Source organism: Denticeps clupeoides, chromosome 8 (assembly GCF_900700375.1).
Source record: "Denticeps clupeoides chromosome 8, fDenClu1.1, whole genome shotgun sequence".
NCBI classification, from domain to species: Eukaryota; Metazoa; Chordata; class Actinopteri; order Clupeiformes; family Denticipitidae; genus Denticeps; species Denticeps clupeoides.
In genome coordinates, this window is record NC_041714.1 from 20,263,172 (window position 1) to 20,285,372 (window position 22,201).

Here is a 22,201-nt window from a genome sequence, read left to right on the forward strand (position 1 = left end):
GCTCACCAAGGGTGATGGATTAAATACAGAGGACACATTTCACCGTGTCACTGTGCGCTGTGCTTTCTGGGTATCACAATAAAATCACTTTCCCTTTGTACTCACATCCAATCATCATCATGGCCACAGCGAAGATCTTCTCGCCGTCAGTGGTGGGGGCGATGTTGCCGAAGCCGATGCTGGTGAGGCTGGTCATGGTGAAGTAGAGGGACGTGATGTAAACCGAGTCTTTGTTTGGGCCGCCCTCCCACTTCCCCGAGCCGCTGGCGTTGAAGCGATAGGGCGTCCCTACCGTCTCCCCCAGCAGGTACAGCCAGCTGTCCTTCCTCACCAAGTTGCTGTCTTCGTCGATGACCTCGTAGTCGCCAATGCTGTACCAGATGCAGGCCAGCCAATGGGCAGCCAGGCCGAACACACAGACCAGCAGCACTAACACGGCCGCCCCGTACTCAATGTAGTGGTCCAATTTACGAGCCACACGGCCCAGACGCAGCAAACGGACCACCTTCAGAGAGCTAAAGAGACTGCTGATACCCTGGGGAGAACAGAGAGAGGCAGAAAGACAAAGTAAGAAACATGTCTGCTTCACGAAGCCTGTGACATAATTGTGGAAATATATGGACTACAATATGGACTAATTGTGGTCTTGTGTTTGTTGCTATGAGAAATGATTGACTATTTGAGGCCGTCAGACTTTCCGGATGATGCGGTCCCTCCTCGACTGTTTAGTTTGGAGTGGCTCAGATCCTACTTGGTGGAAGGAGTTGTCTTTCTCTACAAATAAAGTTTGATTGGATTGGATTGATCATGACACTAATGGGATGTTTTTCACATTTTCCGGGGGAACAGGTTTGTAATAGGGGGCGCCTGAAATTGCTCCCTATGGAACATGAGGAAAAAGTGGGTGCCATTGATTTTGTGGAAGGGCATGAATTCAGTGGACGGTTTCATTATACACACCTTCCCATTACCCACAATGCACTGCACGCAATGCACATTATGTAATATATAGCACTGACAACAGTAATGGCAGAAAGGTAATAAGAGAGGTACAATGGTCAGCAATTTTGTGAGTGATGTTGTTCAAAGGCCCCGACAATTTATTATTTCACGGATGCACATTCAGTCCAATTGCAAATGTGATTTTAAATTTATTTTAGCCACAACTCTTGTGAACTTCTCTGCACTGTCAGGCTCTATCGTGAGATATAGAGTCTCTCGCATGATGCATGGTTCTTTAATTAACCTCATTACTGAGCCCTGAGTGGAGAATCAACCGTGTGAACGAACAGTGGGAGATTAATTAATGGAATTAAATTCCCATAATTTAAACAGATTTTTCCTGTTTGAACATCCCAATTATCAGTGCAGTGAGATTTTAATCAAATATAAACCGCAACAATAAAGTTATCTTGCATGATCTGATTTAAATGCCATATAAGAAAAAGTGAATATAAAAATAGGAATATGAGTATATCTGGCACAAAAGAACACAAAATTAATATAAAACACAATGATAAATCAAAAAATAAATAGCTAACAGAATTATGCTTTGATTGACTTGCTTGAAAATATGTGACCCCCATTTAATGTTACGATCCCAATATTTTCACTGAAATCTATCGATTGGGTGAGATGTGGCAGACGATGTAGGTGAAATTAAGTCAGACGCTAAAAGTCTGATTAAAAAAAATGTATTTATTTGCACTTTAAATAATTTTTACAATAAATGATTGTTCTCTTGACTGATTTAGGAATGACTTTTTAGTCATTTTGTGTGGCAACACAGTTGGCTGCACCTCCCACATAACCACTTTAAAAATTGTATTTTTTTTTTTTTTTGGTGGTGGTGGTATTTTTTCCGATTTCACAAGGCTACGCATATTCCTCACCATCGTTCCAGTTATATGTAGCTGTGCCATCATCACACTGCTGGGCTACATGGATGGACCCTGTCTTTACTGCAGCGTAGAGTCTACTCTATAAACAGGTGTTCACATAGTTTCAAGCAGACATGAGTCCGACTGACACTGCAATTAACATCTTTGGAAAGAATTTGCCAAATGGCTGATATCATGAAACTGGTGGCAAGTTTCCGGAAAAGTTTTGGAAAAGAAGATCCTACTTGAGTTACAGCTCGGTGATTCCAGTTCTTCATTTCCCACAAACAAAGACAGGAAGACGAGTGGCCATGCAAAAAGAAAAATGGGGTTGAGGAAGAAACAGAGATCAAATGAATAATCAAACATGAGATCAAATAATAAAACATGTGCAGTGAAACAGTGCCTATTAAAAAAAAAAGAACAGTGCAGCGAGGCAAACTCTGAAAGTAAAAAAGTGTGACGTGCTAAGAACAAGCAGGCGTGGCGGAGCGTGAAAGCGGGGTTTTTTGTTCCCGATTTGGAAATAATAGAAACGTTCCCCGTCTGACGAGCGGCAACAAATCATCAATCCTCCTGCCGACGGCGCGCCGGCTATTTTGGGGCGCGAGGAATAGAAAAGCGTGGACGGCCACGGAGAGGCTGTACGAGTCGGCCGTGCGTGTGCAGGCGGGCGCAGCGTGCCTCCTTAAGGCCCGTCACTCCGGGTTTGTCGGAGTGACGCCAGGTTCTCTGATAAGTCCAGGGGCAGTTTAGCGCTACGCCTGCAAATCCGACTGGCAAAGAAGGAGAGCGGGAGATAAGAGGAACGTAGAGGCCCTGAAAACCGGTGTCTTTCCTGACAGATGCCACCTTTTTTTCTGCTTAGCTTTGTGCCTTGCGACCGTAAAGTGTGACAAGCTGCCAAATAGATTTTTCTGCGACCGCGTCACCTCGGTCTAAGATATATAATCCGTACCTGGTTTACCTCATTTATTAAATACGGTAATAAGCACAGGCCCCTAATAACTAGAAACATTCAAAACATTATACTGTAATATAGTGCATCAGCACAACAGTTATGTAAGACAATCATTCATGTCAATGTATAAAACAAAATGACAATTATTTAAAACACCACATGAAAATGATAAAAAAAACAGAACATAAACCATATATGAAAGCCAAAACAGAACCAATATACTGTATAGATACTGTATATATGCAATCAAACACAAAATACACACAGTTTTACCTAGTGTAGACAGGGCTACACAAGGACCAACGAGGGACACATTTGGGGGCAGTGGTGGCCTAGTGGTTAAGGAAGTGGCCCTATAATCAGAAGGTTGCCGGTTCGAATCCCGGTCCGCCAAGGTGCCACTGAGGTGCCACTGAGCAAAGCACCGTCCCCACACACTGCTCCCCGGGCGCCTGTCATGGCCGCCCACTGCTCACTCAGGGTGATGGGTTAAATGCAGAGGACAAATTTCACTGTGTGCACCGTCTGCTGTGCTGCTGTGTATCACATGTGACAATCACTTCACTTTATATTTCACTTTATATTTTATAGTGGACATCACAGGGGTCACAAGGTCACAGGGCAGGAGCGCCACGGGCCTGGTTGGTTACTATTTCTCAATGTTACCATGGCAACACATATTGTAACCACATGAATTGGTGCATTAGATGCTATTTAACAATTAAATATTTCCACAGTCTCTAAATAATGAAGCAAGAGTGAAAAAAGATTTATAGAGAGTAACTGTAAGGTTCAGGTGCGCCTGGCCTGTCTTTGTCTTCCCATTTCACACGTAATCGCTGTACGCTTCATATCGGCCTCGCCTTCCCTCGTTCCTCTGTCTCTCGTCCGCTTTGTCTGACTTAGCCTGTCACTACAGATAGACAATGTTGAGAGCTGCTGTTTCTGTTTAGGCCCTTGTGCCATTTCTTTTGCTTCTCCTTATTAAACTTCCCTACGTCGTGCACCGGCGTTCTTCCCCTCGGAGTGACAGTAACGCTGTTTTGCAGCGATAGTAGAGCTGTGGGTCAAGAAAAGATTCAAGGGTGCATAAAGTTCCCCAAAAATTCAGAATCTTTTGGATTTATACAGAGAAGCTCAATTCACAGGATCCTAAACAGGCCCCTCCCTCTTCTGCCTCACTCTCTCCTTTCTCACTCTTTCGAACCCTGTCAGAATGAATAGGCAAGCTTTCAGTTATCAGCTTTCATCAGAGCAGAACCCGGGTCCAGCCCGGCGTATGTTATGTAACCCTGGCCCACCCTCCTGCCCTGTCCAGCTTGCCTGGGCTCCGTTCAAAGCGGCTCAAGCTGCGGCAGCCTGGACCTGATAGAGCTGTGGTGCTAATCAAAGTAAATTAGTGCTGACAACCCCGGTGAAAAGCCATATGCCTGGGGGCCACATGAAAGCGGCGTGGTCGCGCTCGTGTGTTTGCGTGTGTGTGTGTCAAGCAGAGAGCCACTCTGCCGGTGGGAACATGGTGTACAGTCTAGGTGTGTGCATGAAGGAAAGAAAGAACGTGAAGAACATCAAGGGGCTTCTTTACCAACAAGCAGTTCCATTCCATTCCAAGACAGAGATTGAAATTTCACGGTTGAAATTTCCAATTTCTGACCTCGGAGTCGTGCAGGTGCGCGATGCCAATGCCGTTAAAATGTGACCGGCTTGTTTGTCCCTTGAAAATACAGAGACACGGTCAGAGCAGTGCACTCAGTGTTAACGACTGGTATAGAGTCCTGAAACTATGTATATTAAAGTGGTTTTCAAGCAGTTATACCACACTTTGGATTTTGCCTTTTTAATCTGTCACCCTGTATGTACAGATCCTGGTTCCTTTATCATGTTATTTAAGTGGCTAATTTTACACTACAGTACAGTACTATGCTAATGTTTTATGCAGTGGTGAAACTAATTAAAGGTATTTTGTACATTGGTAGATTCCTACTGAAGGCATCAAAACTATGAATGAACACGTACTTAACAAAAAGTGGAGACCTGACCTCCACAGTCACTGGACCTGAACCCAGTCGAGATGGTTTGGGGTGAGCTGGACCAACAAGTGCTAAACACCTCTGGGAACTCCTTCAAGACTGTTGGAGAAGCATTTCAGGTGACGACCTCTTGAAGCTCATCGAGAGAATGCCAAGAGTGTGCAAAGCAGTAACCAGAGCAAAGAAACTAGAATATAAAACATGTTTTCACTTATTTCACCTTTTTTTGTTAAGTACAGAACTCCACATGTGTTCATTCATAGTTTTGATGCCTCCAGTGAGAATCTACCAACGTAAATGGTCATGAAAATAAAGGAAACACGTTGAATGAGAAGGTGGGTCCAAACTTTTGGCCTGTACTGTACATATATATAGGGCGAGAGAGACCAAACCCCAGTTCTTCTACTACATCTATACATAATGCTGATGTTGATATGTAGAGATCATCTAGAGGAACTGGGTGTTGGTCTCTAATTAATTAATGATCCACAAGCAGGTCAGAGAATGAAAGGAGAACAGATTCACTTTCTCTACACACACCATGTCACTGTTTGATGTTAATTAGGAAATATTCTGCCATAAACCCTTTAGGTAAATGAGCATTTTATGTATGTTTGACAGGGGCTTTTTGTTACATTAACAAAATTGCTTGCAGTGTAGATAATGGGTTTTTTCACTGGTTTGTATAGGTGAATTTTGAACCTTTTAGAAAACCCTACAGTCAGGCCTGATTAATGGTACATATTATTTGAATTAAACACAGACTAATTTCCTTTAAGTTGTCTTTTAGTTAACTGATTCCTTTAACTTTGAGTATCTTGACACTGTGCAAGAGTCACAACATCTCGACTTCTGAGTCTGCAAGGGTTTTCTGGGGCTCTTTCTCCTTCAATGACTTCCACTCCTGATAATGAGGAAGGCGCACAGTGAAAAACTGCTGAGGCTTTAAAATGCAATTCAATTGTCAAATACTTTCTGTAAAGGTTTCACAGAGACAGTCGTTACATTAGCACCGATGCACATTTTGCACTCAGAATGTGTATACACACACACACCACATTCGCATCTTCACTGGCCAGCATTGATTCCTGCATCCATTAAATGCAAGCCGGCAACTTTGTTTAAATCATTAGGCTGTGAAAAAAAAAAAAACGATTGAGTGAGAAACTCGAGAAGAGCTCAGGCTCAGCTTCAACCAGCAGAGAGCAATGCAGAGCATCGATCACCACCGAATCAATGGCGTCTCACGTTTAACCATGCACAGCTTCATTCAGAGAGTGCAGGGAGAGACGGAGAAATGTAGGTGGAAAGCACACCGACTAAATACAACGGCAGGCACGCGGTAGTTTACACATCATTTTTTAAAATTGAAATATGAAACGAACACTTGGGAAGGAGGGGAGCATTCCCTTGGTTTATCGTGTGTACGTAGTAAAACCAGAGTATCGTGGCAGAGGGAGAGTGCCTCAAAAAAAAAATTTATTTTTTTTTGCAGGTTATATGCTAATAAACTGTTCATTATCGCTGGTGTCTTCGTTTCAGTATGGCAATATCAGGAACAATTGAAAAAAATTTCATCGTTCAATATGTGAAAGTAATTTGTGATAACTTTTGATTTTTGCCACATGCATTCTGAACAAAAAGTCTTTATTCAGCACCATAATCTTTCCATACCCGTCGAAATCGATAATTTTTTTTTTATCTCAATTCATATTTGTTTGTTGCACGTTTCTTCCTTATTCCTCACACACGAAAGAGATTCAGCATCAACTTTTTTCCATTTCATGTGTAAATTAAAATAAGAGACAATTAATGTAGCTGCTCTGAGCGCAAATGGCGCCCAAACCTTTTCTCTAATACCTCATCCAGTTATTCAGAGGGAATATCTATTCTCGATACCTCAGCTGGGAAATCAACTGGTAATTAATACCCTCTGCCCAAGAGATAAATGGTGAAATGGAGCGAAACACTGAATGCCGCGTGCTGGTCCATATGATGATCTTATGGTGCAGCAATATTGTGGTTTAGCTCCCCCGTTGCGTGTCACCTGCGAGTTCACCTGCTGGATCAATACTGAAATAAAAGCTTCAAACACAACACGACCTCTGACCTCCATGACAGGCTCAAAAGATCAGGGGACATAAGAGCCATCGAATAATGGCAAGTCTGGACAAAGCTGAAAGGCTTTTACCCTTTTTAGTGAATTTTGTGTCTGTTAAAGAAATGTTAGCAACAAAACAATCAATATTTCCGAACCATGAACGAATTAACCTTAACACCTATGGTAATGAATACCATAGACAGTTCATCTCAATTATTAAGTTGCCATGCTTTCTTTTTGCTGTAACTACACATGAAACATGTGAAAGAAATGGAGGCTTTCTGAACACATTTCGGCAGCAAAGAAATTATCGGTGTGTCCTGAAAAAGCACCTCTAGTCAAACAAATTAGCGGTCGGCAACGGGACGACCAGGCATTTAGCAACACAAATACTGAGAGCATTAGAGCATTTTGTGATTCTCTGCTCTGTTCCAATTTACCACAAATATTTGGTCTGTGTTCACAATTTCTCTCTAACCAGCAAAGAAAACGTATAACTGCACCGAATGACGAATCAAGGACTGTTGACTCGCTTGCATGGCATCATGGGTAATGTAGTTATACAACTGAACCTGTGTTGCTAAGCTAACAGTTAAATAAATTGCATTCATTTGAACAATTAGGCACATTTAAATGTACTAATTCAAATTGTAAATCATACAAACAACAATGTTAGGTTATAGCAGTAAGGGGGAATGATTGGCATTTCTATATGTGTCATTTCTATATCAGAAAATTCCGGGGCAATCTTTTTTCATTTCTAGACTGTTTAACATTGCAAGCCTGTCAGCGATGCCAGGGCTGCATACAGCCAGTCACTCAGTAGAAGCCAACGATTCTTCAGAGCTCTCAGCTACAATGTCAGGAAGCAGCTAATGTCTCCACTGAGAGCTCATTTAAACAGGAGGCACCGTGAATCCCCCTGAACACAATTAAGCCAGATGTCTTTGCGCGCGCTCAGACAGAACGCCACCTTCGCAAGGCGGCTGCGAGAAGCGGATTATCCCTTTTTATTCACCTCCTCCACCCCACCCCATTCTTTGTCCCCACATCCCACTGCACTTCGCTTCTCCTGTGGGTTTCTGCGCCATCAAAACAGGGCAAGCTCAGCACACAAAAGCCAACAAAATAAACAGAGATTCTCCATTTTCTACATCCGAGAAGAAAAGTGAAAGTGAGGTGACTGTCATTGGGAAACACTGCAGCACAGCACACGGTGACACAACGAAATGTGTCCTCTGTATTCAACCATCACCCTTGGTGAGCAGTGGTGGCCATGACAGGTGCCCGGGGAGCTTTGCTCGGTGGGATTAACATGAGTGAATGATATGAAAGCGTTCAGCATAAAAACTTCAGGACTGTAGTCTAAGGTGGTGGTGAGAGGACACGAGTGAAATGCACCCGAGCATTTTGGAATGTTCCAATTTTTGCCTTGTTTGATTTAGTGTGGGCAATAGGGGCATCTGTCTGAACTGTTGAGCAGCTGTTTAGATGAACTCTGCTTACAAAGGGGCATGTGACAGAAACGGTTCTAGCTGCTGTATTTTACCCTGAGTTGTCCCTGAAGGGACAACAAGTGCAATTACACCCAGAGACCATAAACCTTCTTAACGGGCTGCGGAGGATGGAAGCACGCGGCAGTCTCAACACATGGAGTAAGAGAGTGAAAGGCAGCGAAGGCCATAAATCAGGAAAATATTTACTGTGAATATATGAGCTGGGCTATGCAGTATTACAGCTTGGGTGTGTTGGTTGTTAAGCTGATTCTTTTTTTTTTTTGGTTTGGTTTGTGGCAGAGGATGCAGTTTAATGGAAAAAAAAAAATTCCAGAGATCCAGGCAACGGTAAACTTCAGCGCCTGTTTAAACCCCATTCTCTTCAGTGATGGGCCATGTCTGCATGTATGAAATTAGTAAGCATGATGCATCCTTTATATGAGAGTTTAAATTAATCAAACCTGGTAAATGCTACGGTGTTTCTGGCCTAAAACCAAGATAAAGTTAATAAATATTAAAGCTGATATAATATCCAACAACAATTCCACAGAAAATATAACAACACAAAAACTCATTAACTAAGATGACAAAAATAGAGCGGCATAACAGGCCAGAACAAGCATCAAACTTGAACCTAATTCTTTGGTAGCCTAGTGGGTATAGAAGCGGACTCAAAATTGAATTGTGGGTTCAAATCCCTAACTACCAAGATGCCGCTGAGGTCCCCTTGATCAAGGTACCGTCCCCACACACTGCTCACTAAGGGTGATGGTTAAATGCAGAGGGCACATTTTGTTGTGTCACCGTGTGCTGTGCTGCAGTGTCTCACAAAGACAATCACTTCACTCTCCCAGTGCCGCAACTGTGCAGCAATGAGCGAGCATGTGTGTACGAATGTATGATAGATGAGAAAGCGAGCGGTTATGTAATAAGCACGCTTCTCTCCATTCGTCTCCGTATTCGCAGACAGTTTACTGCTGGCTTGCGCAGAAATGGGAACTTTTTACAGCAGAAGAATGTACAGTGTGTGTCTGTGTGTATTTATTTGAGCTGAAAACAGGCAGTGTTTGGTTTTATATGCCCGAATCCCTTGGGCATACTTCACACAGACGGCTCTAAAACCTCTATGAATCAGTATGACAAAAAAATAAAATTACGCCGCATCAGGCCAGGCCTGGATGTGCAATGCCGTTTTTACTTTAACCCTATGGTGGATAAAAAAGGTTACATGTCAAATGCGGGTTTTTGGCAGCCACCGGTACTGACCTCATCCACGTTCTCAAAAGCATTGATCACGTCATACGGAAGGCAGGACAGCAGGTCGATGACAAACCAGGTCTTCAAGTAGTTCATGCGGATGAGCTTGGGGTCTGATATGACCTCCCCCGCTGGCCCCACAAACGTGGTGTGGAAGTTAAGCACGATATCCACCAGGAAGATCACGTCCACGATGCTGTCCACCACCAGCCAGGTGACATTGTTCTGCTTGGTCTTGAAGGAGACGTTGTAGGGCACCATGATGGCTGTGTAGAAGGTGAGGATGAGGATGACCCAGTCCCAGGTCGTCTTGAAGGCGCAGTAGTGCAGAATGATGTGAGGAGGGGTCTTGGGCGTCTCCTGCTTGTACTGGGGCAGAATGTCGGATCCCAACTGCAGAACCTGTAGACAATGGAATAAATATCTCATCCGGGCAATAAACACACATCCCAACACTGAGCAAGATGTGGCAGTTATAGATTATAGATGCTTCTTTTATATCAGTGCCTGCTACCGTTGTTGTCATCAACAACATTTATGACAAAATGTTCATCAAGAAACCTTTATGACGTGACGAAAATGTGACGAGATGCAACGTAAATGCTGGTCATGTGATCACTGACAGGCTTGCAATAGTCTAGACTAAATGTGTTTTACAGAATTCAGTACGTTAATTCCTCTCGTTCAATCGCGTTATTATTATTATGCAGTATTTCTGCTTCCTGTGTCTCAATACGCAATTCCTCAAAACGCATTTGCGGCATAATTTATATTTCAGAATACTTGCGGTGGATTAGCAGGTGGCTTGGAGAAAATGACAATTTTGAAAATGGATACACTTTCTATACAAAGAACTTTCTATTCTATGGAGTGGAAGATAAAACAGAACGTGTGACTGAAAAAACATACATCATATCAGAGCATCTTCCGCGTCTGAAATGATCTGGAGTATTCTTGAGTCTATAAGGTAACAATATCTTGATAATAATTGTGAAATGTGTTTGACTTTGTTTTTGTCTGTTCTTCTAGATACTTGTACTATATTGGTTGGGTTAAATAGAATTGCATTACAAAAAAAGTGGCTAAAATACAACTTTGATCGAGTAAAAACAGAATAAAATGTCATCAGTTTTCATTGACTAAAACTAGACTAAAATTATCAATTATTCTGACTAAAATAAGGCTAAAATGCTCAGATGTTTAGTCGACTTGACTAGACTAAAATGAGTCTGGACGTGACTAGGTGTAATAAAAACTACAATGGCGGCTCGACGCAAAGACCCGACTAAAACTAAAATTACGACAGGCCCCCAGAAACAACTATAGTGCCAGCTTGTCTCCGTTCCTGAGCCCCGCTGAGACAATTAGCAGGGCCTGTTTCCCAGCATGCACTGATGGATCAGTAAATCATGTGGAGAGGTTGCACAAGGGTGTGATAATGCACCCACACGGGCTCCCACACATTTACAGGTCCGTCGTTTATTTCATTTCGTTTCACTTCACTCGCCCCGCTGCGAGGCAAAAAGCGGCTGCGCCCCGCTGGCTGCGCTCTGACGGACGATGGCGATGGCGTTCACACAGGAGAAGGGAGAAGAGTTATTTAAACAGGATCCTCTCTAAACATGAATCAGCGAAGACAGCTTGTCTATACAGGATATGAGTGCGCTGCACTCACGAGTGAGTCGGCGGTGTGTGTGTGTGTGTGTGTGTGTGTGTGGACGCATGCCAAATTAACACAGTCCAGGGCCATCGCACAGACGGGGACTTCCAGGGTTGTGGAGGGGTCAGTGGCGTGCAGCCCTCTAGACATACGTGTGTGGATCTTTACGGGGGCGCGCGCACACACACCTCGGCCAGACGGGAGTGTTTGTGGACATTTTCTCCTTTGTGGACAGTGGGCTGGAGCTGCTGCAGGACTCCTCGACTGCTGGTCAACGCGCGAGTCAGACGGGCAAACTTGCCCCAGCCTGCGGGGAGAAGCAGGGGTGTGAGAGTCCACCACAATCTTTACAAACTTTCACAAAAAGGGAAAAAAAAACGCATAAAATATGACATCTTCTACAAATTCTGACTGTCACCCACAAACATTTATTAGTGGAAATTGACAAAAATGTTATACATTTTTACCAACTATTAAATAACGCATTACTACCATTTAATAGCATTAATAATTGGCTTAATTTTAGAAACCACACACACACACACACACACACACACACAGACCTTTAGAAGAGTCATCCTCAATAGGCTGTTTGAAGGCAGTGATATCACTGAAGGTACAGAGGAAGAGCACAACCTTCTCCTGTTCATTTCGGATGGGAGCGATTTTTACAAAAAACCACACTGGCGTCCCTGGGAGGATCACACACACACACACACACACACACAGACACACACAGACACACATAAACAGTGAGTAAACAGGTGGATTGCGGCAGAATAAATTGAAGTGCTGCTGTGGAATGTCTGTAATCACAGTTAAAGCTGCACTACAGAAGTAAAAACGTCCGTTCGCGGTGTTTGAACAGCCACATGCATATTCATTAGCGCCAGTCGAATACATTAGCATGAGAAAGCAGATCGCAAGGCCCGGATTCTTGTTACTCACGGTTCTTTTTGTACATGAGGATCTCGAATGAGTTCATCTCATAGTTCTCGAACGTCAGCCGCACCTTCTCCGTCGTTTCTTTGTCGGTGAGCTCCCCGTACATGAAGCTGAAATGGCACAGAATCACCACAGGCGTGAGTCGTTAAAAAGGGATTCATTCCAAAAACAAAGACTCGTGCTGAATTGGGCTCGACGCAATTGAGAATGGCTGAATGAAAGATGCCAATGTGTGCAAGGGCCCACAAAAGAATGGTTCGAATCACTAATGTGCCATACGGTGATTCCTCTGTTCTGTCCCTCTGTTCTGGCCTCCAAGGTCAATGTCTAACCGTCCCTTCACCTTACAAGTAAAGTAAGGTGAAGTGATTGTCACATGTGATACACAGCAGCACAGCACACGGTGCACACAGTGAAATTTGACCTCTGCATTTAACCCATCACCCTGAGTGAGCAGTGGGCAGCCATGACAGGCGCCCGGGGACGGTGCTTTGCTCAGTGGCACCTCAGTGGCACCTTGGCAGCTCGGGATTCGAACCGGCAACCTTCTGATTACGGGGCCGCTTCCTTAACCGCTAGGCCACCACTGCCCCTCGCTAGGCCACCACTGACCTGGAGTCGGGTCTCCCTGTCCAACCCCCTCCGTCCATTACACTATAATAGCCCTAACAGACTGGGATGAATGCAGCTTGACTTTACTTTACACGCCTTTTCCGCCTTTTGCTGGTAGTAGCCTAGTGGGTAAGACACCAGGTTCAAACCCCACTTATTACCATCATGTCCCTGAGCAAGACACTTAACCCTGAGTGTCTCCAGGGGGGACTGTCCCTGTGACTACTGATTGTAAGTCGCTTTGGATAAGGGCGTCTGGTAAATGCTGTAAATGTAAATGTTTTTTCCACCCTGTGGAGAAATAGACTGGATGCACCGCGATAATCGAATCGATGCATTTTGTGACCAGCCATGTGGCTTCGCTCCACCGTAAATCTGAATCCTCGGAATATCCACGAGCACCGGCTGAGCACCTAATCCCTGTCGAGGTGCCGCATCACTCCCGCTGTAAACAGGTACGAGCCCGGCACAGTCGCCCCGCCCTCTCCTCCTACGGGCCGCGGGGAGGCTGTGTTCCTCCGGCTCTATAAATACACATTTTCCCTTTGAACTCCTCGGCGTGCGGCTCTAATGAGCTTGTCTGCAGCGAGCGGGCGCAGTCGAACCCGGCGCCTGCTGCCTCCGACAGGATCGCACGCGGATATTTCGCCCGCGCCGTTGCCTTTATTTAACCCCACGTGTCTGCCCCGCATCTACGCAGCGTTATCATTCACATTTACGCCCTTATCCAGAGCATAATACAGGGACAGTCCCCCCCCTGGAGCAACTTAGGGTTAAGTGTCTTGCTCAGGGACACAATGCGAGGAAGCTGCGATACCTGCAGGTGCTGCTCTTCTGCATGACCTCGGCTCGGTGGTACCCCGAAAGCTTGCAGAAGCCATCGTTGCTGTAGACGATCGGCCAGTCCACGATCTGCGCGTTTCCCAACACAAAGTTGGTGTCTGTCGGCGAGAGAAAAGGAGAGGGGAGGAGAGGAGAGAAGAAGAAAGGAGGAGCCAGGCCTGGGGTCAAAGCTGACCTTTGGGTCGTGAACAATCATTTGCTGGCAACAAAAAAAATTTAAAAAACGCCACTGACAGAGAGCACTATGTATGGAAGCGTAATTCCATAACTACACGTTCAGGAAGAGAATCCCCGTGTTGCAGTTCACCCTTCCTCTAACTTCAACCTCAGTTATCCCATTATCCCCAACCTCAGTTATTCATTCTTCTAGTTCTGAAGCGGCACAATACCCGCATCACGACAGTAAATGCTAAACGTTTCTGCCACTGCCTGCTACAGAGTTAAAACCGGGAGCTGTCTGTGGTGCTGATCCTCGGAATTTCATTGGTTAATATCGGATCCCCCCGATCAGGAAATTGCAGGGCTGGGATTGGCTTCCATGCTTCTGTCTTTGCAGAGGAAGTTATTGCTATATAACAAGCGATTCGGCTGTCGTCGACAGAGGCACAATTTACAAGTGTGCAAGTGTGCAACATCTATGTACTGCATCCAAAGGTCGCATGTGTTACATGGAATTTAACGGATGCTCACATCCATTAAGCAATTTGGTAAAATTCTAAGTAAAACAAAATAAAAAAAAAACAAAAACAATGCAACTAAAGTAGGATTCTAAGATTGAAAAAATGCTATTAAATCAATTATATGGTTTGTTGACCCCATTCATAATCAATGATCTTTCCTTTCATGACTTCAACCACTCGAAACACAAATCAAACAGCCAACAATGCAGATAACGCAAAAGCAAAAAAAAAAAAATCACCATGAGAGCATGAACCTGATTTATGAGTAGCCATAAGGGATGGTGAACATCATAGAAATATAGAAGTAGTAAGTTAAGCAAGAAGCAACAGGAAGGGAGGGGGGGGGGGTATTCGGAACCGACTAATGGAGTTCGTGGGGCAGATCCCTGACAATAAGAGACCGCAGGGGAGGTGGCCAGAGCACCAGGGCACGGACAATTCATATTAAAAGTCTGAGAAAAGGGAACCCAGATTTCATTTTCAGTGCGCAGTTGCAAGGGGAAAAGTTAAAAAAATTTCCTCGAAATATGGTTAATAATAAATAGGAATGGCTCAATACAGTGCCCTGGGGGACGCCGCCAGTAACAGGATGGGATGTGATGAAGTTGGACAAACTGGATGCAAGTCGGGTTGATTGATACAATACTGATATAAATCTAGGGGTCACGAGGTGGTGCAGATCTAGATCTAGTACAGATCTAGATTCAGCGGATAGCGATATTGAGCGTGATATCACTATTGCACTATTGTCACGTACTGAGGTTTCAGAGCAGTGGCAGACTTTAACATATTCTTATTTAGATTCTTCAATTGCAAGAATGCTATAATTCGGAATATCAAAAGAATGTTCCTTTATATAAAACAAAAAAAAACCATACAACATCAAATGCACACCAACTTCAAGAATGGGAAGAATGAGGTCGGTTTATTAGGGGTGGATAAATTATCGATTTAAGTGAAAAAAAAAAAGATAAATCAGATAAATCAATGTCCTTGATGCAACAGAATGAAATGAAGGTTCGATTGGTGTAAATATTAGTCTGCACCAGGACGTCACATGGGCCAAAGCTTGCAAAAGGCGAACCGAAACAATCCCAAAATACATCTCCTGTGTTTATAGAGCGAGACCGGGACCAATTTGCGCTAGAACGACACGACTTTTCCTCCTGGGGCGGTGGGGAGTCGGCACACACAGCACAGCACTTTAGCTCTAAATGGAGACGACCACTGAGACGACCCACACAAACACAGCACCACTATGGAGGGGAGGGCGTTCCATGCCAACATTTGTTACTTTACAACCGTCCTTCAGAGACTCTGCCACCGCTAATGGCCGCAGCTTGTGGGGCCGGTGAGCGGGCCACTCAACTTTTTGACTTTTTGAAATGATCATGCTGTCCCGTGGAGAGCGTAAATCAGCAGCGGATTTGTTCTACAAAGGTCAAAGGGCCGATGGTGGGTGGAGAGTCGGGAGGGGAGTACGAATGCTGAGTTGAGGAGTTTGTAAATTAACAGAAATTGGTATAGAACACGTATGTCTTTAAGAGGGGCAGGGGAAGGGCGAGCGAGCAAGAGACACACACAGAGAGAGAGATAGAGGGAGGTTTGGAAGGAATAAATAAGGCCAGAGTGGGATTATACCTGTCTGCCTATGTGATAATGTCCAAACTGAAAAGTTAAACAGAAAGAGGGTTAAAAAAAAATCTAGAATCAGTCACAAGGCAAGGTACACAGGCACTCTGACAGTACGGCTTCCGAACGGGGAGCCGAGTTCCGTTCCCTGTTCGTTTCTAATTATTCCGCCTATCTTTTATTATTAGGCTTCATTTTGAGGGGAGCCTGGTCGCAGGGCCATCGTCTAATTTCCCCGCGCGCTCCGGTTCGGTTCCGACGCGTCGATTCCCAGCGCGGCTTATTTAAAGCAGACGATTATCGACTATTCGATGGGGTCGTTTGCGCGGCGCAATACATCGTTTCTCTCGGCTGCTATTAAAGCCCTTTTGTGTTAGACCAATGGCATTTTCCCCCAAAAACATAATGAATAAACTGCTCGATTGTTAATACGTGAACAAATTTAGATACGATAACAAATAAAAATGTAGAAACTTTAGACCCGTGTTAAAATGCATATTTAAACGTTGGGTTAAGGTGCAACCCTCTGAGTACTTGTTCTAGGTTCATAATCAGAACCCGGGGATGCTATTAGTAACAATAACACCAATAATATTGGCGATATCGGTAATAACAGTCATAATCACCGTCTAATCGCTCGCCGTGACACCCATTCGGTTCGTCGTTTGTCTTTTAATCAAACTTCCTTTTGAAAAGACGCAGGATAACTTTTCGTTCATGACATGTCGTAATTTCGTCATTCCAACGCGTGCGATCATTCCCTAAATATCTCGGATTCCCACGAAGTTCACGGGATCGCGGACGGCGTCGCGACGCGCCTTACCGTTCGAGCGGCGGACAATGTTCTCCAGGAAGGTGTTCTGCGGGGCCACGAGTCCTCTCCGGCCGCCGGCCATCGCGTCGTCCCTCCGGCTGGGAGCGCAGAGCGGCGACGTTCTCCGCGCCGGGATTTCTTTCCTTTTTTTTTTTTTGGAGGGGGAGTGGGGGGTTGAGCTCGGTTGGGAGACGCCGAGACCCCCACCCCACGCCCGCGGAGTTTAGTCGCGCCCACCCTACGCGTTTCGGCGATGCCATCTGCTGGCCAGGTCTGGAACTGCAGCGGAATAACGGTGCAGATGGACTATCATAAATAGTAAAAAAAAAAAAAATAAATGATATAAAAACATAAAAAAATAAGGTCCGGTTCTTTTTGCGGACTGGTTCCAGCTCCCCATGACCTTAGTAAACAGAGATACAGAGTACAACCAGCAGTGACAGGGACAGTCCCCCTGGGGGCGCTCAGGGTTAAGTAGTAAGTGGGGTTTGAACCTGGGACTTTCTGGTCTTCTGGTTCACAAGCAGGCTACTACCACCCTGAAAATATTCACCGTCACTCTATGGGATCAAAAAAGGATGACGGCCGAAGGGAAACGGAGAGCAGGCGAGCAACGTGGATTTGTGTTGCTTTTATTCGGGGTTCAGTCTGCTCGACAAGTTATGTACAAAGCAGCAGTGGGAAAGATAATTTTGTTCCATTTGTTGGAGGGCAGACATTCCTGCTTAAGAATATCACATCAAACTATGAATAACTTTGTGAAGAGACCCATATATTAAACATATTTATACAGTACAGGCCAAAAGTCTGGACACACCTTCTCATTCAATGCGTTTTCTTTATGTTCATGACCATTTACGTTGGTAGATTCTCACTGAGGGCATCAAAACTATGAATTAACACATGTGGAGTTATGCCAAACTTTTGGCCTGTACTGCAAACATGCCCTATAAACTACAGGGGTCAAACAACAAAGGGTTCATTTTGCCCCAAGATGATCAAATATGAACCTGTTTCTTGATGGCCATACCTGCAAACCTTTTTCCGATAGAATAAGCGGCTGAGCTATTTCAGCACTGCTCCACTTTCTGGAATCTCACTTGCCACAGTTTGCCGGTAAATATGCCACGCCCTCGTCCCTTCTCCTGCCGTATTAGGTCAAGTCTCAGTATCGTTTGTAACATTATTTCGCAGATGCAGCCTCGGTCTGCAGGACTGCACAAATGAGAAGTTTCATATACATTAATAATAATTTTTAAAAAATTATTTCAGTGTCTGCCCAATTAGCCATAGAAAGTTTAGGGCATTATAATGTCATTATGATGGTTGGTAATCTGATGGTGAATGACACACACACACAAACACACACACAAGCAAATGTGAAAAGGTTTATAGAACGGACACATCAATTCTATTGCGACCACACACATCTCCGCCGCCGCAGCAGTCTTTATTCGGGCCTCTTCTAACTGGACCACGTCTTTGTGGTGTTCAGGTGGCCCAGATGGTCGGCCACGAACTTGTGCTCCCGGAACCTGCCGGTCTGCTCGGCCCGGATGTTGAGCCACGTCTGCCGGCGCCTCTCGGCGGCGTGGCCGAACTCCTGCTCGGCGGTCATGTACGGGCGGCTGATCCAGTACTCGTTCTCGGCCTCGCGCTCCAGGTGCGCCAGTGTGTTGCGCCTCATCTGCCAGGTGACGTGGCGGGGTCGCCGGTGCTTCCCGATCCACTGCTTCCCTGGGATCCCCTTCCGGAACAGGGCCATGGTGAGGAACATGGTCGGGCTGGTGAGAGAAGGGAAAATAAAGTACCAACTTCGACTCTACTTTACCATTACAGCTACACAGCTAACTAGTAGTGCAGCACAGCACACGGTGACACAGCAAAATGTGTCCCCTGCATTTAACCTTCAAAGATTTCGGCGGAGAGGGGTGTCAACGAGCTCTCAACATTTTTGGGGGGCTCCGTTTTGACTTAGCTACACAGGGGGCGGCGGTGGCCTAGCGGTTAAGGAAGCGGCTCCATAATCAGAAGGTTGCCGGTTCGAATCCCGATCCGCCGAGGTGCCGATGAGCAAAGCGCCGTGCCCCCTGTCATGGCCGCCCACTTCTCACCAAGGATGACGGTTAAAAGCAGGGGACACATTGCGCTGCAGTGTTTAACAATGACAATCACTTCATTTTCCAGAAGAAAAGATCAATTTACGGTAGAGTAGAGGTTGAAGGTATCCTCTGTTTGGAACATTCTAGCATGGTCCATAACACGGGTAAAATACCCACATTTATGGTGGTCTTTTCAGTAATTTATTTACTGAAGAGTGACTATGACTAGAGTCCACATCCCCATTAAAACTATATTTTACACCATACGATTTAAGTACAGGATTCAGTCTGATTGGGTTCACACCTGCCATAAAACAAAGATTCTGATTAACACCTTAAAAAAATGTCCTGACATTTACAGAAAAAGCCGTGATCACAGGAAGCTTACAAGCTTACAGGAAGCTCATTTTTTAAAGGTATCAGTAGGTAGAATGGATGGATATAACATGGAACACAAATGGTGGAGGAAATATGGGACAATAGTGATTGTCATTGTGAAACACTGCAGCACAGCACATGGTGACACAACGAAATGTGTCCTCTGCATTTAACCATCACCAATGACAGGTGCCCGGGGAGCAGTGTGCGGGGACGACACCTCGATCAAGGGGACCTTCAGATTACAGGTCCGCTTCCACCACTGCTAGCAGGTGAAAAAGTGGACTCGTAACCAGAAGGTTGCCGGTTTGAGTCCGGAACCGCCAAGGTGCCACTGAGCAAAGCACCGTCACCACACACTGGTCCCCGGGTGCCTGTCATGGCTGCCCACTGCTCACCAAGGGTGATGGTTAAAAGAATGGGACACATTTCACCGTGTCACCGTGCGCTGCGGCCCTGGTCGCCAGACAGGCTCCATCATCTCAGGAAGCAGGACGCACAGCTTCATTTCAGCTCCAGTAACAACATCTCCGACATGCGGCATGACAAAGTTCTTTTTAAAACTCGGTGCAATCACATTTATGGGTGGTAGTAGCCTAGTGGGTAACACACTCGTCTGTGAACCAGAAGACCCAGGTTCAAATCCCACTTACTACCATTGTGTCCCTGAGCAAGACCCTGAGTGTCTCCAGGGGGGACTGTCCCTGTAACTACTGGTTGTAAGTCGCTCTGGATAAGGGCGTCTGGTAAATGCTGTAAATGCAAATGTTTGTGATGGCTTAAAGGGTAAAAAAAAAAGGATTTTCTTCCCCCTCCTCACTTCATCCCCCAAATCTGACCTTGACGTCACGGGCTTGATAAAATCGCACTGTTACCTTCTTGTCGGTCTTTTCAGCGCTTTGTGAATAACATCATTATTCGTTTTTTTATTATTCAAATTTTCCCTGCTTCAACGCCTGAATATTGGATTGGTAGCGTTTGTGTTAGAGCACACCGTAACACGCGTGTTAAAGACTGTCCAGCGCCGGCAGCCGGACAAATAACGTCGAGACCAGCGGTTACCTGTAATTTGTGAGAAGCCGCTCGTCGCCACTCGCTGTTAATTAACGTCAGAATCCAAATGAAAAGGGAATAACGCGTGTGGAGCCGGAGCCGGACACGAACACCCCGAAGTTCCCCCCTGAGGCCGCTGCTTCGCTGGTGTGCGGAATCCCGCGAGACTCGCTGTCGCCACCTGCTGGACTGGAGTCGCCACGTCCGATCAGAAAATACTATCTACACAGGAGCTGGGAAAACTTAAATTATAGTTGTTATAGTTATAAAAAAAAATTTGTTATAGTTGTCACAGGTCATGCTTCGGCGTTGCTTGAGACTCTTGGTGTCATGCATAGTACCAGTGTTGTTCTGTCAGATATTTACAGTACAGGCCAAACGTTTAGACACACCTTCTCATTCAATGTGTTTTACATTTACATTTACATTTACAGCATTTATCAGACGCCCTTATCCAGAGCGACTTACAATCAGTAGTTACAGGGACAGTCTCCCTGTTTTCTTTATTTTAATGACCATTTACGTTGGTAGATTCTCACTGAAGGCATCAAAACTATGAATGAACACATGTGGAACACATCCAAAAATTCTATTTAAAAATATTATACATGCTGCTATTGCAGTCCACTGAGCCAGATTAGTCTAGCCTCTGTATTACCTTTTAATGAAATTTATTAAAAGAGATAAAGAGGTCTGATTTGTGAATTAAAATGTCATCACCTCTCCCATGTCTGTGGATTTTGTGAGATCTCTGCACATGGGCAAGACGGATGGCATCAGAGGAGAAGTGAGGAAAGTCGGAAAGCCATTGCATGTCTTCAGGAAGTGTTGGCGGTTGGTTCCCACAGGCCCCACCGGGCATCGCTTCACTCTGCGGTGCCGTGAGCTCAGTAGCACCGTATTTCATTCATCAACTGCGATTCTATCGGCGATTCAAACGATATGAATGACAGATTTGCACAAAATGACTCTGCGCTTTTAGGTCCTTACTGCTCTTTCTTTATGGCTCTTTCTTCTTTCTTTAAACATTGTAAAAACTGTAACTCATTTGCACACCTTCACCCTACCAGTTACACATATTTTATGTTAAAGACGTAAAAGTGTAATACTTGGTTATGTTTGCAATATTTGCATATTGGTTCACTGTTTACTTGCAACATTTGCAATACTGTGGTCTGTAGCAGTTGCAGAAAGCATTTCACTGCACATCATACCGTGTATGACTGTGTATGTGACAAATAAAATTAGAATTTTGAATTTGAATTTGAGATTTAACTCGCTGGAAGCTACTTTGCCTCAGCTGCAAACTTTGCCTCAGCTGCTCTCGGAAGCTACCTCGCGTGTCGCTGATCTTCAGGGTGCTGAAGCTGAGGATGAAGCCCGCATTTCTGACCTGGAGGCCTCCTGTCAGGAAACTCTCGCAGTTAACAAGGCTTAATTGGACGATCTCGAGGGTCGTTTTTGACCAGCGAATATCGAGATTGTGGGGTTACCCAAGAACGTGGAGGCTGGCCGTCCAATCGCGTTTGTGGAAAAAGTCATCCCGAAACTCCTGGGTGCTGAGAACTTTCCCCGAACGGATTACAGTTGACCGCACACATCGTACCGGGCCTTTAGCATCAAGAGAAGGACGTCCCCGAACCATGAGGATGCAAGGATGCATCGTTATCTGGTCAAAGAGACGATACTGCGACTAGCACGCCAACACACCCCTTTAAAATTTGACCGAGTCCTCATCTTCCCAGACTTCACGGCAG

At 45.0% G+C, this 22,201-nt stretch overlaps 2 protein-coding genes across 6 annotated transcripts in view; both read right to left on the reverse strand.

Annotated features, from left to right (window-relative positions):
* Window positions 1-17,049, reverse strand: part of kcnh1a (potassium voltage-gated channel, subfamily H (eag-related), member 1a) — a 56,765-nt gene extending 39,716 nt beyond the window's left edge. The window contains exons 1-9 of one of the 5 annotated variants that reach the window (XM_028988459.1): window positions 16,921-17,049; window positions 16,107-16,133; window positions 13,760-13,883; window positions 12,334-12,440; window positions 11,949-12,077; window positions 11,574-11,692; window positions 9,735-10,127; window positions 2,126-2,152; window positions 106-535 (exon numbers count right to left, since the gene is read on the reverse strand). In XM_028988459.1, coding sequence (XP_028844292.1) covers window positions 106-535; window positions 2,126-2,152; window positions 9,735-10,127; window positions 11,574-11,692; window positions 11,949-12,077; window positions 12,334-12,440; window positions 13,760-13,883; window positions 16,107-16,133; window positions 16,921-16,993 — 1,429 coding nt within the window. In that variant the 5' untranslated portion in view covers window positions 16,994-17,049. Of the gene's footprint in view, window positions 1-105; window positions 623-2,125; window positions 2,153-9,734; window positions 10,128-11,573; window positions 11,693-11,948; window positions 12,078-12,333; window positions 12,441-13,759; window positions 13,884-16,106; window positions 16,134-16,920 lie in introns of all 5 variants that reach the window. The other 4 variants (XM_028988461.1, XM_028988460.1, XM_028988462.1 and 1 more) reach the window with 4 other exon arrangements.
* A 1,236-nt stretch (window positions 17,050-18,285) lies between these two features.
* mrpl57 (mitochondrial ribosomal protein L57) lies at window positions 18,286-20,593 on the reverse strand. Its single transcript, XM_028988465.1, has 2 exons — window positions 20,454-20,593; window positions 18,286-18,695 (listed from the first exon to the last, which is right to left on the reverse strand). The coding sequence occupies exon 2, from the start codon at window positions 18,686-18,688 to the stop codon at window positions 18,377-18,379; it is 312 nt and encodes a 103-aa protein (XP_028844298.1). The 5' UTR covers window positions 18,689-18,695; window positions 20,454-20,593; the 3' UTR covers window positions 18,286-18,376.
* Window positions 20,594-22,201: the final 1,608 nt, after the last annotated feature.

What these genes read in the sequence shown, in the direction of transcription:
- mrpl57 (XM_028988465.1), bottom strand. Translation starts at nt 18,688, where the DNA reads ATGTTCCTCACCATGGCCCTGTTCCGGAAGGGGATCCCAGGGAAGCAG.